Raw genomic sequence first — 14,591 nt, 5'->3', positions numbered from 1 at the left:
TGTGAACCACAGCCTGCAAAGGGACTATAAAACCAGGGGAAGGAAGGAAGCAGACACCCGTGCCTCAGGTTGGCCAAGTCCCTGATTAGAGATGGAAGCATCAGGACCAAGGACAGCTCTACTGTAGTACCTCCAAAATCCAACTTCTCTAAGCATTGGGGTATCAGAGCCCCTCGAGCCAGTCTTCAGGTCCCCAAAGAGTCTGTTGTGGGCAAATTAAATCTTAAGAGTTAATAGTTTGGTCTATTCACAGCTGGTCTACAGACCAAATAGCCTACTAGAAGCAGAGAATCCCTTGCACAAGTACAAGGAAAGAAAGACAGAAACAGATCGACAAGAGAGAAGGAGAGGGAGAGGGAGAGGGAGAAAGAAAGGGAGAGGGAAAGGGGGAGAGAATGAATATTACTTTATATTTCAGACACCAGTCTGGGGGGCTACATGTGCATTAGTGTAGTCACCTTCAATGGAACCATCTGACACTGACCAAAGACACACATCCTAGAACCCTAAGGGCCCTAATAATAATAATTAACATTTATATAGCACTTACTGTGTACCAAACTTACACTAAGCATACAATAAATTTACCATTATTAGCTCATTTCATCCACACAAGGATCTTGGAAATAGGTATTATTATTATCCCCTTTCACAGATGAGGAAAATGAGGCAAACAGGTTAAATGACTTTCTGAGAGTCTCATGAGTAGTAAATGTCTGTGGCCAGATTTGAATTCAGGTCTTCCACAGCACGACCTATCTGTTTCTCCCTTCCCTGAGAATCACAGCCCCGGCCTCCAGTTGACGGGAATATACATCCTTTATTTGTTTTCTGATATTCTCAATCAAATTTAACTTGAAAATAAAAATCGACAACATAGTGAAGCAAATCTTCCACTTCTTGTCCCACTGAAATTCACCCAACTTCTTACCAACCAAATAAATTCTTGGGAGGTTTTTTGGACCACCGTGACATCTCATAAACATAGTATGTTTCATTAACTCGTGAACAAATGCTCCAAAGCATGAACCATGATTAGAAAAATGTCGCTCAAAACAATGGTTCCCCTCATACCCCGAAAACTGACTGAATGGATGATATCAATGCTGGAGGGCCAGGGAAAGCCAGGTTGTTGGTGAAGCTGTCAATTAGCACAATTATAGAAAGCAATTCCAAATTGTCAAACAAAACGACTTAAATGTCTATTCCCTTTGACCCAGAGATCCCACTGCTAAACGTCTCTCCCAAGGAGGTCACTGACAATGAAAAAGGCCCCAGAGCCTGATAGCAGCAGTATTTGTGTTAGCAAAGAACCGGAAACAAAGTAGATAACCGGCATCTGGGAAAGGATTAAACAACAGTCTGGGTACCGGAATATCCTAGACTCTTACAGACCTGATGGCCACAGAGAAGCCTGGGAAAGCTTTTATGAACGGATGCAAAGTCGGGAAAACAACCCACAATGACTAGCACGATGTAAATGGGAAGCTTGAGCCCCGCAACACGACTGAAAGTGAATGTTTCCAAACTATAATGAAGCAGCCTGGCTCCAAAGAGTAGGTGGGAGAAGTCCCTTCCCTGGTTCTTCTGCAGAGGCTGGGACCAGAGATCTGGCACAGCGTCACCCATTAGTCTGGTTTCATTGTGCTGACCAGTTTTTCTGATTTTTTTTCTCTCTCTCTCTTTGAGCAGAATTATAGAGAGGGAAATCTAGGCAAAAACAAAAAGCATCAAAACAAATCTCTTTTAGAAATAAAAGGGGATATTCAGGGATGTTGAAGTCCATAGGAAAATGGAGTCATTTTCACCAAATGCTGTCAGTCTGAAAGGAGACTGGCCAGTCCAACCCCTTCCTATTAAAAATGAGGAAACCCATCCCCAGGACATTCGGTGGCCCATCCCATGTTGCCAAAAAACAGAATTTGAACCCAGGCCCTTTCACTCTAGAACCAGTGGTTTTGTTTTTTTTTTTTTCTCACTGTACCGTGTGTGGTCTCGAGCCAAATGAGTTTGGCACAGAGAAAATGTGGCTAAGGATTCCCCACGACTGCAGCCAACTTTGGCTTCTAGGAATTGGGGATTGTGGACCACAGCTGGGGACGAAGGATGGGGCAGCTCCGCAACCCCCAGGAAGTATCTCGGAACTCTCCTCATCATAAGCACAGGGTTCCGGTGAGCTTTCTGGAAGCCAGATGATACTTTCAACAACCCCCAAATCAAGCTAAACTGGAGGCAGAGAATCTGAGGAACAGCTCAACTGGCTGGGAGGAGGTGAGCAAGCTGCCCCCCCCCCACCAGAGTGACAAAAAACACCTCGTCCTCCGGGCCAGGGAAGCCGGCCTCCCGGCATCAAGCCTATTAATAGAGACGCCCCAAAGTGCTCTTGGCTCCAGGAGCTGCAGTTCAACATCACAGAACCCGTGGCCTGAAAGGGATGTGGAGAAAGTATCTCGAAAGGAGTAAAGGAGGCAACACCTTAGGGGGCCCTTCCCTCCCCTCTCTGGGCCTCCACTTCCTTTTCTGACAAAGAGAGGATGCCATGACACTCTTCCTTCTCCACCTGCTTTATCCAGAAGCCAACAGAGGCCACGCGAGCCCGGCCCTCTCCCTGTCCCTGACCAAGCAGTCCCCCGGATTCTTAAGAAATTCACAAAACCAGCATATACCCCTCTACACACACACACACACACACACACACACACACACACACACAGAGACACACACATACTCCCCTATACTCACACACACACACTCACATACACATTCTTATACACACACTGTCACACACACATACACACACTGTCACACACAGACACACACACACACACACACATGCTCCCCTATACTCACACACACACACTCACACATATACACATTCTTATACACACACTGTCACACACACATACACACACTCTCACACACACACTGACACACATACACACACACATGCTCCCCTACACTCACACACACACATACACACACACTCATACACATATACACTCACACACTCTTACACATACACACTCACACACACCACACAGTCACTCACATACACACTCCCACACACATTCTCACACACACACATACATACTCACACACACTCAAATACACACACTCACACATACACACTCACACTGTCACACATACACAGTCACACACACACACTCACCCACACACACATACACACACTCACATTCTCACATACACACACACACACACTCTCTCTCTCTCTCTCACACACACACACACACATACACACACACACACACACACACTCTCCACTATGCTACATTTCTAGTTTGTTTTTCTCATTCTCCTCCCAGCAGGCACAGAGAACAGGCAGCTCTCCCTGCCCATGCCCTCTCCCTGCCAACATGTCTCCCATGCATGTGCCCGGATTCCCCTTCCCTCATCTCCCCCATTCCAGGGAACGGCAGAGCTGAACATGAATCACGTCTGAGCTGGAGGTATTCACAGCACCCTTCGAAATCCTACACAAGAAACAAGGTCAGGCAAGGGACAAAGACTTCTCCTTTTCTGGGAAGTATTCCTGGGCCCAAGCAGGCAGAAGGGCCTGGGCAGGAGCTGGGTCCCCGAGCGGCATCAACTCTCCCAAGGCCTCTTTGGGCCAGGACCTGCCACGGCAACCACGGGTGCTTTAAGGAAACGTCTCTGGCAGTCAGGCTGGGCTCCCGGCTCCCACCCACTGCAACCTCCCCCACTGAGTTCAGCCCAAGGGAATTCCCAGAACAAACTAACATTGGGAACCAGAGACTGGAGAGGAATGAGACCCCAAAGCCCAGAAGCCCAGCCCTCCTTTGGGCCTTTGGAGCAGAGGATGTGGCATCCCTTCTTCCCCCCAAACCTAAAGGACTCTAAGGGGAGCAGCCACCCTGAACCCTAAGTGCCCAGACATTGTTGGTGATGAAATCTGCTCCTTGGGCCTTCCCTCTGAGTCACCCAGGAAGAGGAAAGCAGGCTGGAACTGGGGAGGAGGCTCCTAGCTCCATGGGTGAGCTGGAAATGTTGCAGAGGCTCTGGGGAGCCCCATTTTGGGGGGTCTTTATCCCTCAATCAGCCTTAAGATGATGGAGTAGAGAAGGGGGCAATTTGGGCTGCTCAGAAGCAAGCTCTTCTTTCCCAGCTGCACATGCTGACGGGCCCTCCTCTGCTCCCCCAGCCCCAAGCCAGAGAAGGAGGTGAGGGCAGCCCTGGCACTACTGCAGCCCAGAAATGGGTGGGGGCAGGGAGACAGGGATGCAGAGATGGAGGGATGGAAGGATGGGGGGATGGAGAGATGGAGGATGGAAGGATGGAGGGATGGAAGGATGCAGAGATGGAGGATGGAAGGATGGAGGGCTGCAGAGATGGAGGAATGGAGGGATGCCGAGATGGAGGGTGGAAGGATAAGGGGGTGCAGAGATGGAAGGACGCAGGGATGGAGAAATGGATGGAGGGCTGCAAAGATGGATGAGTGCAAGGATGAAGGGAGGAAAGGCAGGAGGGAGGGACGCAGGGATGAAGGATGCAGGAAGCAAGGTGTCGGGGAGGCAGAACCACTGCTGCAGGGCCCGCAGCCCCTCCCAGGCAGCCCCGGCCTCCGCCCCGCAGCCTCGGAGGCTGACTCCTGGAGTCCGGAGCTGCGCTCCAGCGTCCCCAGGCATCCCGTCCGCCTTCCCTTTCCTCTCCGCTGCCCACCCCCTCCTCCCTCACCTGGCCGCGCCCGCGCCGCTCTCCGCAGCCCGCCCGCCCCCCTCCATCCCTCGGAGCGCCGCGAGCTCACCTGGCCGGGTCGGGGGGCCCAGGGCTGCTGGGCCGGCCGCCTTCGGGAGCGGGGCGCCCTCATGCCCCTGCGGGCGGGCGGGGCCGGGGATGCCGGGAGCGTCCCGGAGCGCGGGAGCGGTCAGCTCAGGTCAGGTGAGGCCCCCTCCCACCCCTGCTCTCGCTGCCCGGGAAGGGGGAAGGCTCGGCCCCCGCCCCGCCCCGCCGCGCCCCGGCCCGGCCCCCTCCCACGCCCAGGCAGAGCAGTGGGCGGCCGCCTCGCCGAGCCACGTCGCTCGCTGCCTCCGCTGCCGCAGCCGCCGCCGCACCAGGAGCGCCCGCGCGCCGTCCTCCCTCCCAGGGGCTGGGCTCCGAGCGAGCGAGCGGAGCCTCCCCGCGCCGGGCGCGTCATCCCCAAGCCCGGCCCAGAGCGCGGCCGGCCCACCCTCCGGACCCAGGGGAGGAGGGGAGGCAGGCGGGAGCGGGCCCGGGCGGGGGAGACGGAGCTGCCCCCCAGGGAGCGTCAGCGCTGAGGCGGCCCAGGGTTCCTCCGCTCTCCCTCCTCCCTTTCCCTCCCTCCTCCCGCTCTCTCCTCCTCGCTTTCCAGCTCACCATCTCCTTCCCTCTCCTCCCTCCTCTCCATCTCCTCCTCCCCATCTTGTTCTCCTCCTCACCTCTCTCCCCTCCCACTTTGTTTCTCCCCCCTCCTCGCCTTCCTCCTCCTCCTCCTCTGTGCTCTTCCCTCCCCCTCCCTCACCTCCTTCTCCTTCCCCTCTTCCTTCCCCTCTCCACCTTTTTTCCATCCTATCTCCTCCTTCCCACTTTCCCTTTGCTTCTCTCGCCTCCTTTTCCCTCCTCCTCTCCCTTCTCCTCCCGCTCCTTCTTCCTTTCTCCTCCTCCTCCTCCCTCTCCCTCCTCCTCGTTCAGGAGTGGCCGTATTTCCAAACATTGCCAGAAGGAGAGACAAGTTGGATGGGCCAGAGCTCTTCCGGAGAGAGGAACCTGGCCTTCCGCACCAGCCCTTGGGTGCCCAGAATGAAGGAGCACCAAGGGCTCGGTGGGAGGGCAGAGCCAGGGCCGTATTGACCACGTGAGTGGCTGTAGACAAGTCCAAGTCCTGGGATCCTTCAGGAGAGCGGGTTTTGTTCCTGGACTGCTCTGTGCCACAGCTGGCACCAGCCTCTGCTCATCCTATCCCGGAGGTCAAACGAGGCCCTGAATCCTCGAGGTGGGGATGGTTCTCTTTGTTTTGGTGTCCCCGGGGTCTCCTGAAAAGTCTACCAGCCCAGGGCCAGACAGCTAGGGGCTTAGAGATTGGTTGTTGGAGTATGTGCCAGCATGCCCGCTGGGGACGTCCCTCCTCATTCACGGGGCACCGTAGGAGCTCCTGCCCATGTGAATTCACTTTGTTTGGTTAAGAAAACCTGTCTCTTTTGGAATGCCTTCTTGGCCAGGGAGCCTGGCTGGGAGCTGAACCCCTGGGGCAGCCTGGTAGCTCAGTAGATAAACTGCTTGTTTTTCTAAAGTCTTTTTTCAGTTGTGTCCAACTCTATGTAACCCCTTTTAACGTTTTCTTGGCAAGGATGCCGGAATGGTTTGCTATTTCCTTCTCCAGCACATTTTACAGATGAGGAAACTGAGGCAAACGGGGTGAGGTGACTTGTCTAGAATCACACAGTTGAGAAGTTTCTGAGGCCGGGTTTGAACTCAGGAAGAAGAGTCTTAATGAGTCTAAGCCCAATGTTCCATGCACTTCTCCAAGTTCCTGGAGTTAGAGAGACAAGTTCTAATCCCAATGCAGATATTTGCTGACTCTGAGACCCCGTGTCATGCAGATGTCCCATCCCCTTCACTGGAAAGCTAAAGAAAAAAAAGAAACAGCCCACGTTGGAGGCCGTATGAGAAAACAGGGACATGTTTGTTCCTGGGGGGCTGGGGGGGGCTGTGAATGGCCCCTTCTCTTCTGAACTTCAGTTTGGAATTAAGACGAGAGAAGTCAGACACTCAGACAACCTGATGATGTCTGTGACTCCAGAGACAGAAAACAGGTCTTCGCATACCATCCCACACCCCTGGAGCGGTTAGGGGACTGTTTGGGTTAGAAATTTTAAAAAAAAATGACTCCAAAGTACCAAGATCGGGGCCATCCCCTGGGGCCAGAGTGAAGCCGTCAGAATCCGGGACCAGAGTGCGTTGCCCATCATTCTCTGTAAGAAATGGCGGCACGCAGAAAAATGAGCAGAAGCATGGGGCAACTGGGGCATGTGACTACAAAAGGGGAAATGGGGGAAATGGGCCAGTGACAAGGCAGTGGAACAGCCCACGAAATGTCAGGTAATGAGCCTCCTTACCCCCCCTGTTGGGAGAGAAGCTGGCAGCCCCAGAGGGAGGTGTGCACTCACTGCCACGGGCTCTGTACAGAATGGGGCCGAGCTCAAAGAATCGCTGATAAAAAACAACAGGCGACAGTACAGCGATTGAATGATGGGACATTTAAGTCATGAAACATGGGCCTGAACCCTCCAAGCCAGAAGATGCTATTTTTCTCCCTGTAGTTCACTGCTCTAAGGATTGACAACATAAGGGACCAGACGAAGTACCTGGAGTCGGGGCAATCTGGAGACCCGAGAGCTACCAAATACTAACCGTGTGACCCATGCAAATCACTTAATCTTTCAGTGCCAGTAAAACCAGCAGAAGTCAGTGGCTTCTCAGGTCTCTCCCTGCTCCAAATGCATCATCCTGGGATGGGGGGTGGGGGGGAAGGTTTCAGCTCTCCTATTGGCCCTGGAACTGACCACACCCATGAGACAATCCTAATTGTCCTCGGAACATGGAGACCTTGGGAGGGCCCCACAGGGAGGAGCCCAGGAGCTGACAGGAATGAAGCAAGTGCTTGATCAGCTCGCATCAGAAAAGGACTGAATTGGAGGCTGCCAGCAGAGCCTCCCTGTAGCATCCTCGCCCTCTGACTGGCTCCTTTCTGGCTCCGGGGGATTATCTTGAGGTTCAGCTACCCCCCAGGAGGCAGATACGCTCTGCCACACACAACACATCCATCCCTTTGAGCCCCAGTCTGGGAAATGCAGCCAGGGGTCAGGAAGGCTACAGGTCAAAGCTGACACTGGCAACGGCATATGGGCGTTGGCTCTTGGTTAGAGGTCCCATCGTGCCCAGCTCTTCGGGACCCCATCAGAGGCGAAGATCCTGGAGCGGTTGCCATTTCCTTCTCCAGCTCATTTTACGAAGGAGGAGACTGAGGCAAATGGGGTTAAATGACTTGCTCAGGGTCACACACTAGAAGGGTCTGGCGTCCCATTTGCATTCAGGATCTCCCTTCCGGATGCGAAGTCCGGCGGGCTCTGCACTATGGCACCCCCGGCTGCCCTATAGGGTCGACTATGGAGCTGCATTAAGAAAAGTGAAATCCCGGGTCCAGACTGGGAGGGAATTCCCAGTTCTGCTCAAAGCCCCCACATCCGGTTCCTCCTCCCCACCCCAGCCTTCCCTGTGCTCTGACCCAGCCGCCGTGGGCCCCACCCTTCCGCAGCAAACCTCTCTCTCTGCCGCAGGTCCTGGGCTCCTGCCTGCCCGGCAGAGGGAACGATGGAGGGGCCGCAGCAGAGGCCGGGGGCTCCCTGGCTGCCTTTGTGACCCTGGGGATGCCTTGTGTGACTGTGGGGGTTAGATAATGCCCAGCTCCCTTCAGCTGGGAAGCCCTGGATTCTGGGACTCTGCAGGGCCGCGCTCCGGGGCCTAATGGGGCTCCCCCCCCTTTCCTTTGCTCCAGAGCTGGGCCCAACAGGGCAGTGGGGTCTGAAGACACCCAGGGCTACTTATGGCTAATTCTCTGTCCTCTGACTCGTTGGGACGATATTTTATTGATTTTTAAACTACTGCTTTTCTGACCCAATTGGCTTCTCCAAGGGAGAGCGGGAGGGAGCCCAGAGTCTTCTGTGCTGGACATTGCAGGGCGCTTTTTCCTGTGGGGGCCCCCTCTGGGTCAGGAGGTGCAAGGCAGCCCAGGTGCGGGCTTCCCAGCAGGTCCTTGTGATCTGGGGATGAGATCTCTCTTTGCCCTTCAAAGCTCCGGGCAAAGAGCTGCCCTCCTCCAAACTTTCCAGGCTTCTCATGCCTTATGCCAACCTCAGGGCGTAGCCAGACACAGTGAGCCCATGACTGGCTTTGTGGCTCATCCTGGAGCAAGCCCCTCCTGTCCTGACCAGTGGGCCTGGCTGCCCTTACAAGGCTGGAGCCCTTCCCTCCCTCTCCCGAGCTTCCTGGCTCCCTACGAGACCCAGCTCCACCTTCCCCTTCAGCCTTTCCCAGTCCCCCTAAATCCTGGTGTGGGGAAACCTCCCCCAAAGAGCCTCCTCCTTCCGCCTGCGGATCCCTGCGGAGAGCGGAGCGTCCCCGCTCAGGAAGGCCCCTTCCACGCAGGGAGGGCTCTCAGGGTGGGAAGTTCCTCCTGACGCCCGGCCCACAGCTGCGCTGCCCACAAAGTCCTCCCGAGGCCACTTTCCTCCCCCCCCCCCCCTTTAACTTGGTCTCTGGTCCCTGCTCTGGACACTGCTGCGGGCCTGGCGGCACCGAGAGGCTGCATCGGCCCTTAGGGCGGGCGGGGAAGAGGCGGCCGCGCCTCAGGGGTGTCTGGGGGCTGGAGGGGAGGTCCGGGCTGCCCTGGGAGAGCGCAGGGGAGGGGGGCGGGGAGGGGGGGGCACCGGTCCCTTTTCCTGCCCCGCACTTGCGCCAGGGTGACCCGGGCCATCCTAAGTGGCGCAGGGCGGGGAGAGCCGGGAGCACCGGCTGCGCTCGCTGCAGCCTCGGCCTACGCAGAGCCGGTGGTGGGAGCCCGGGCCAGGCGGGGCCAGGAGGCTGCGCAGGCTTGGGGCCGCGCTCCCCGGGACCCGGGCTCAGGGAGGAGAATCCGGGGGGGGGGGTCGGCGGGGGGGATGCCAGCCTTGCTGCCCAGCTCTCCCCGTCCCCCCCTCCTTCCTCCCTCGCTCTCAGAGGTGCCCGTTTCACCATCCTCCGAATCCAGGCGGCGGGGGGGGGGCCTGGGGGGGGTCCGCCCCGAGAGCCGCTGGTCCCCCGAATCCGTTTGCCGTTCGGGCGGCAGAAATCTTGCTCAGGCGCGCCACCTGCTGGGAAGATCTTGCATTGCACTCTCCCTGCCGGAGGATGCGCTGGTCCCTCTGGGCTGCGGGGGGGCGGAGGCGGCCTTCACAGCGGGCTTAGGGTTTCCCCGCGGCTTCCGCGGTCTCAGGTGATCCCCAGGAGCCTGGGAGAGTCCGTGCAAGTATGGTCCCGTTTCACAGATAAGGAAGCGGAGAGTGAGCGGGGCTGAGACAGGTCCAGGCCTCCGCACTGGTCTCAAGCAGATCTCCCCCCCCCCCTTTCCCTCTTCTCCCCCTTCCCCGACCTCAAGGTCTCAACAAAAAGCCTCTCTGCGTCCTGAGCCAAATGGCCTCTTCCCAAGGAAGGGCAGACTATGGACAGCTCCCAAGGTCGCCCCTCCACCCCAGGCCCCAGGGAGGCTTTCCTCCAGCTGGGAGCACCGGCTCTGGCCCCTCCTGCCGGGAGCACCAGCTCCGGCCTCTCCTTCCCGAGACTGTCCCTCTGCCTCTCAGAATCCCCCAGGCTTCTCCAGAAAGGACCCTTGGGACGGACTCTCCACAACCAGAAGCGTACCCTGGGGTGGTGAGGGAGCCCCGGCCCTTCCCTCTGTGCTCCGGGTGACTCTTCCCCTCCAGGAGGTCACCGGCAGCTGCCCCTCAAGGCCTGGGCCCTGAAAGCCCCGGGCATTTCTCCTGCGCTGAGGCTGGGGCCACGAGGCTGAGCCTGAAAGGACCAATGAGCGCACCCCCCACCCCCCACCCCCGTCCCTGCCACTGACCCTCCTTGGGAAATATCGACCGGCCCCATGATGTTTGGGTCCCCAGACTTCCTGCCTCTGTGCTCCCCGGAGCCTGCCAGGAACCCAGAAGGGACAACAGGGATTTCTGGCAGCAACACGTGCAAGGCCAGTTGGCCCCGAGCCAGAGGGAAGTGCCAGCTTCGGAGAGGGGGATGTGCCAGTGTGGGAAATGCAAAACGGCTTGGGTTTCTGACCCCTTTCAGCCCAGGCCCCTCCTCTTCCCCTCCCGGAGCCAGGCCCAAGCCCTTGAACACTGCTTTCCTCATACAGTCAACAGGCATGAGATGGGCTTCTGGCCTGGCAGCCGCCCCTGGGCCAGGACGCTCACCCAGGAACCCCATCTATCGCGCTGCTGGGGAGGCCTGGAAATGTGTTCAGTCAGGAGTGGAGGCACCCGGGCTTCAGGTCCTTGATTTCCATCTCTAAGACTTCAGGCAACTTGGCCAAATTCTCTGGCCAAGGGTTTTTCACCTGAGAGATGAGGGGTTGGGCCACATGACCCCTGGAGTCTTTTCCCACTCTAGCTCTATGAGCCCGGGGGCCATCTTCCTTATTAGATCATTTTCCAGGACAAGTATTTGCCGAGTCCCTTGCCCAGCTAGGCTAGCTCTTGGTCTCCTCACAGCACAGCTTTCCCATTCCCTCGCCCCAGTGGCTAAAAGGAAGCACAAGGATCCCCAAGCACCCTTGAGTATGTTCTGCTCTCTGTGGAAATGCTCCATCTGTCACAACCTTGGTCCACTCCCCCAATCCCCCAAACGATGATTGGCCCCTGTGAGCCTCCTCTTTCCTCGTTTCCTCCATCAGTCCTCCATCTTTTCTCATTTTTCCCAAGGACTACTGAGGTGTTTTTATGGGAAGAAGGTCTCCCATGAATCCTGGCCCAAGCGGTGAAACAAAAAAGCTTGGAAAGCAGCATGGGAAAGAGCTGTGAGGTAAGACACAGGCCAAATCTGCCTGTTAGCAGGGGAGGTTTAGAAAGGCCCCCTCGAGATAAAAATGGGTCATGGGGAGGGGGGGGAGAGAAGCCAAGCCCAGAACACTCCTCCCAAGTCCAAACAATGGCCTTCTCTTTCCCACTCCCTCATTTCCTCCCTTCCTCTAATTCCATCCTTCCCTCCCTCCCCTTTCCTTCATGCCTCCCTCCTTTCTACCCTTCCTTTTTTCCTCCTTCCCTCTTTTGTCCTCTATGCTTCCTTCCTTCCCTTCCTCTCCTTCCCTTTCTTCTCTCCCTCATCGTCCCCATGCCTTCCTCTCTGCTGATGAGGTTGCCACCCACACTGCCAGGGCTGTCTCAGCGTTTGGGAGGCTCCAAAGGAGTGTTGGAGAGAGGAGCTACATGACTACCCAAGGGAAGGTCTACAGAGTCATCGTGCTGACCTCATCGTAGTAAGTCTGTGAAACCTTATCGGTCTGCCAGCCAGGCTAGGAAAGTGGATCCCTTCTATTTGAATTGTCTTAAGAGGATCTTAAAGTTCACTCGGCAAGATAAGGTGCTGGATAAGGACGACCTTTCTCAAACTAACCTGCCAAGCCTAGAGAGCCTGTAGGGAGCACAACTCTTACTGATCACGTTCAAACTCCAGCCATAGAGCTATTGCCTAAAAGACTATTTTATGGAGAACTCACACAGGGCAAGCACTCACCTGGGGGTCGGAAGAAGTGATGTGAGAACGTTCTTGCGGTCTCTCTGAAGAATTTTAGAACGATAATGGAACATAGTCGACACTGGCACAGGACCACCCAGCATGGCGTGTCCGGAGCACATATGCTGCTCTGCTGTATGAACAAAGCAGAATTCAAAAGAAATGTGAGCTGTGCAAATTTAGAGACATCTCTACTCCAAATGTTCATATGGACTATTTGTGGCTGACCTCTGATAGAGCATTTCTGAGTTTCTATTGGTCTGATCAGCCACAGTGGGATACACTGGAATTTGATCTTAAAATAGTGATGTCATTTTGGTCCCCTTCAAAAATGAAAGACAACAACCAACCTCTTTCCTTTTTTCTCCCTTTCTTCCTCCCTTCCTTTCCTCCCCTCCTTTTCTTCCTTCTTTCTTCCCTTCATCTCTCCCTCCCATGGTCCAGGCTATTTTTCTTGTCTAAGATGTAGCTCCTTCTCTCCTTCCCTCTAGCAAAACATTGCTCTCATGGAAGACCTTATTTAAGAGCAACTTCAAGCCTTCTCCCATAGAGAGTGGGGACAGAGCCTAGATTCAGTTCAGGGCAGCCAAGAATTTCACCTGTGGATTCTCCTGTATGTTTCCGTATGGCTGATGGGGTAGAGGTTGTGGGGATGGGGAACAAATAGGGAGTGACTCCCCTAGATCCCCTAGATTCATAGCATGGTATCTTAGCTTCATATCAGGTCCACACTAACCTTGGACTTTTTTTGTTTGTTTTTATTTTATTTATTTTGTTTTTAATTATGAAATAAAATAGGCATTTCCATAACAAAGTAGAATTCTTTTTAAAAGATGATTGCAATGAAATCTATTATGTACAACTTGTTATTCCTTTTAAATACCTAATAGTTATCATGTAAATTTCTTTTTTCTTCCCTTCCCTCATTCTAGCCCTAGAGATGTCTACCATTAGACACAAATGTGTGTGTGTGTGTGTGTGTGTGTGTGTGTGAAAAATCATTCTACTTATCAGTTCTTTCTTTGGATGCAAATAGCCTCTTTCTTCACATGTCTTTGTAGCTAATTTGGGTATCTATAATAGTCAAAATGATTAGTTATTCAAAGATCATCAAGCTCATCATTTCTTACAACACAGTAATATTCCATCACAATTATACAACCATACCTTATTCAGCCACTCTCCAACTGATGCTCATCCTCTCAATCTCCAGTTCTTTGCCACCACAAAGAGAGCAGCTATAAATATTTTTGAATATATAAATTCTTTACCTTTTCCCCTTATCATCTTAGTACTATAATTCCAGATCACTCTCCAAAATGGCTGGATCACAAAAATGAATATCCCAATTTTTCCACATTCCCACCAACATTTCTCCTGCCCCTTTGATAATTTTTTGCCAGTCTGATAGTTGTAAAATGGTATCTCAAGGTTGTTTTAATCTGTATTTCTCTAACCATTAATGATTTAGACCATTTTTATTTGAATACAAATTATTTTGATTTCTTCAGCAGAGAACTACTTGTTCATATCTTTTCACCATTTATCACTTAGGGAGTGACTTATAATCTTATAGAATTTACAAGATGTTTATATATTTGGATTAAAGACTTTTATCTGAGAATCTGTCTATAAAAAATTCCTTCTCCCCAGTTTTTTGCTCTCCTTCTGATTTTGAGCACCTTTGTTATATTTGTTCAAAACCTTTTCATAAATATAAGCAAAATTATCCGCTTCACTCTCTTCTCTCTTTTTTATTCATAAATTATTCATGTAACCATAAGTCTGATAAGTACTATGTTCTATGTTCAAGAGTTAAGTGGATAATTTCATATCCATTTTGACCTTATCTTGGTAAATGGTGTATAATATTGGTCTATGCTCAATTTATGCCATACTGCTGTCTAGTTTTCCCAACAATTTTTGCCAAATAATGAATTCTTATTCCCAAAACTTGTGTTCACACTTGCCAAATACAAAGTTATTGTATTTAGTTGATGCTGTAAATTGTATTTCTGCTCCATTCCACTGATCTAGTTTTCTATTTCTTAGCCAGAATCAGTTTTCATAATTATTATCTTATAGTTAAGTGGTGTTAAACCTCTTTCATTGGCAATTTTCATTAGTTCCTTTGATATCCTTGACTGTTTTTTCAAACGAGTTTTGTTATAGTTTTCTAGTTCAGTAAAATATTTTTTGATAATTTAATTGGGATGGCATTGAATAAATAAATTTAGGTAAAATCATTTTTATTATATTGTCTCTGC

General features: G+C 52.9%; 2 protein-coding genes across 13 annotated transcripts in view; one reads left to right on the top strand and one right to left on the bottom strand.

The window, feature by feature from the left end:
- Nucleotides 1-5,328, bottom strand: part of JAKMIP3 (Janus kinase and microtubule interacting protein 3) — a 164,511-nt gene extending 159,183 nt beyond the window's left edge. For 7 of the 12 annotated variants that reach the window (XM_031957057.1, XM_031957049.1, XM_031957058.1 and 4 more), the window contains exon 1: nt 4,784-5,327. The gene's annotated coding sequence lies outside the window, so the exon portion shown is untranslated. Of the gene's footprint in view, nt 1-4,783 lie in introns of all 12 variants that reach the window. The other 5 variants (XM_031957061.1, XM_031957063.1, XM_031957062.1 and 2 more) reach the window with 2 other exon arrangements.
- LOC116421047 (basic proline-rich protein-like) lies at nt 4,467-5,294 on the top strand. The gene has a single exon (XM_031949396.1). It carries the CDS (start codon nt 4,467-4,469, stop codon nt 5,292-5,294), a length of 828 nt encoding a protein of 275 aa, XP_031805256.1.
- Nucleotides 5,329-14,591: the final 9,263 nt, after the last annotated feature.

Source organism: Sarcophilus harrisii, chromosome 2 (assembly GCF_902635505.1).
Source record: "Sarcophilus harrisii chromosome 2, mSarHar1.11, whole genome shotgun sequence".
Taxonomy (NCBI): Eukaryota; Metazoa; Chordata; class Mammalia; order Dasyuromorphia; family Dasyuridae; genus Sarcophilus; species Sarcophilus harrisii.
The sequence above is the reverse complement of the archived record's forward strand: the minus strand, read 5'-3'. Positions and strand labels throughout refer to the sequence as shown.

What these genes read in the sequence shown, in the direction of transcription:
- LOC116421047 (XM_031949396.1), top strand. Translation starts at nt 4,467, where the DNA reads ATGGATGAGTGCAAGGATGAAGGGAGGAAAGGCAGGAGGGAGGGACGC.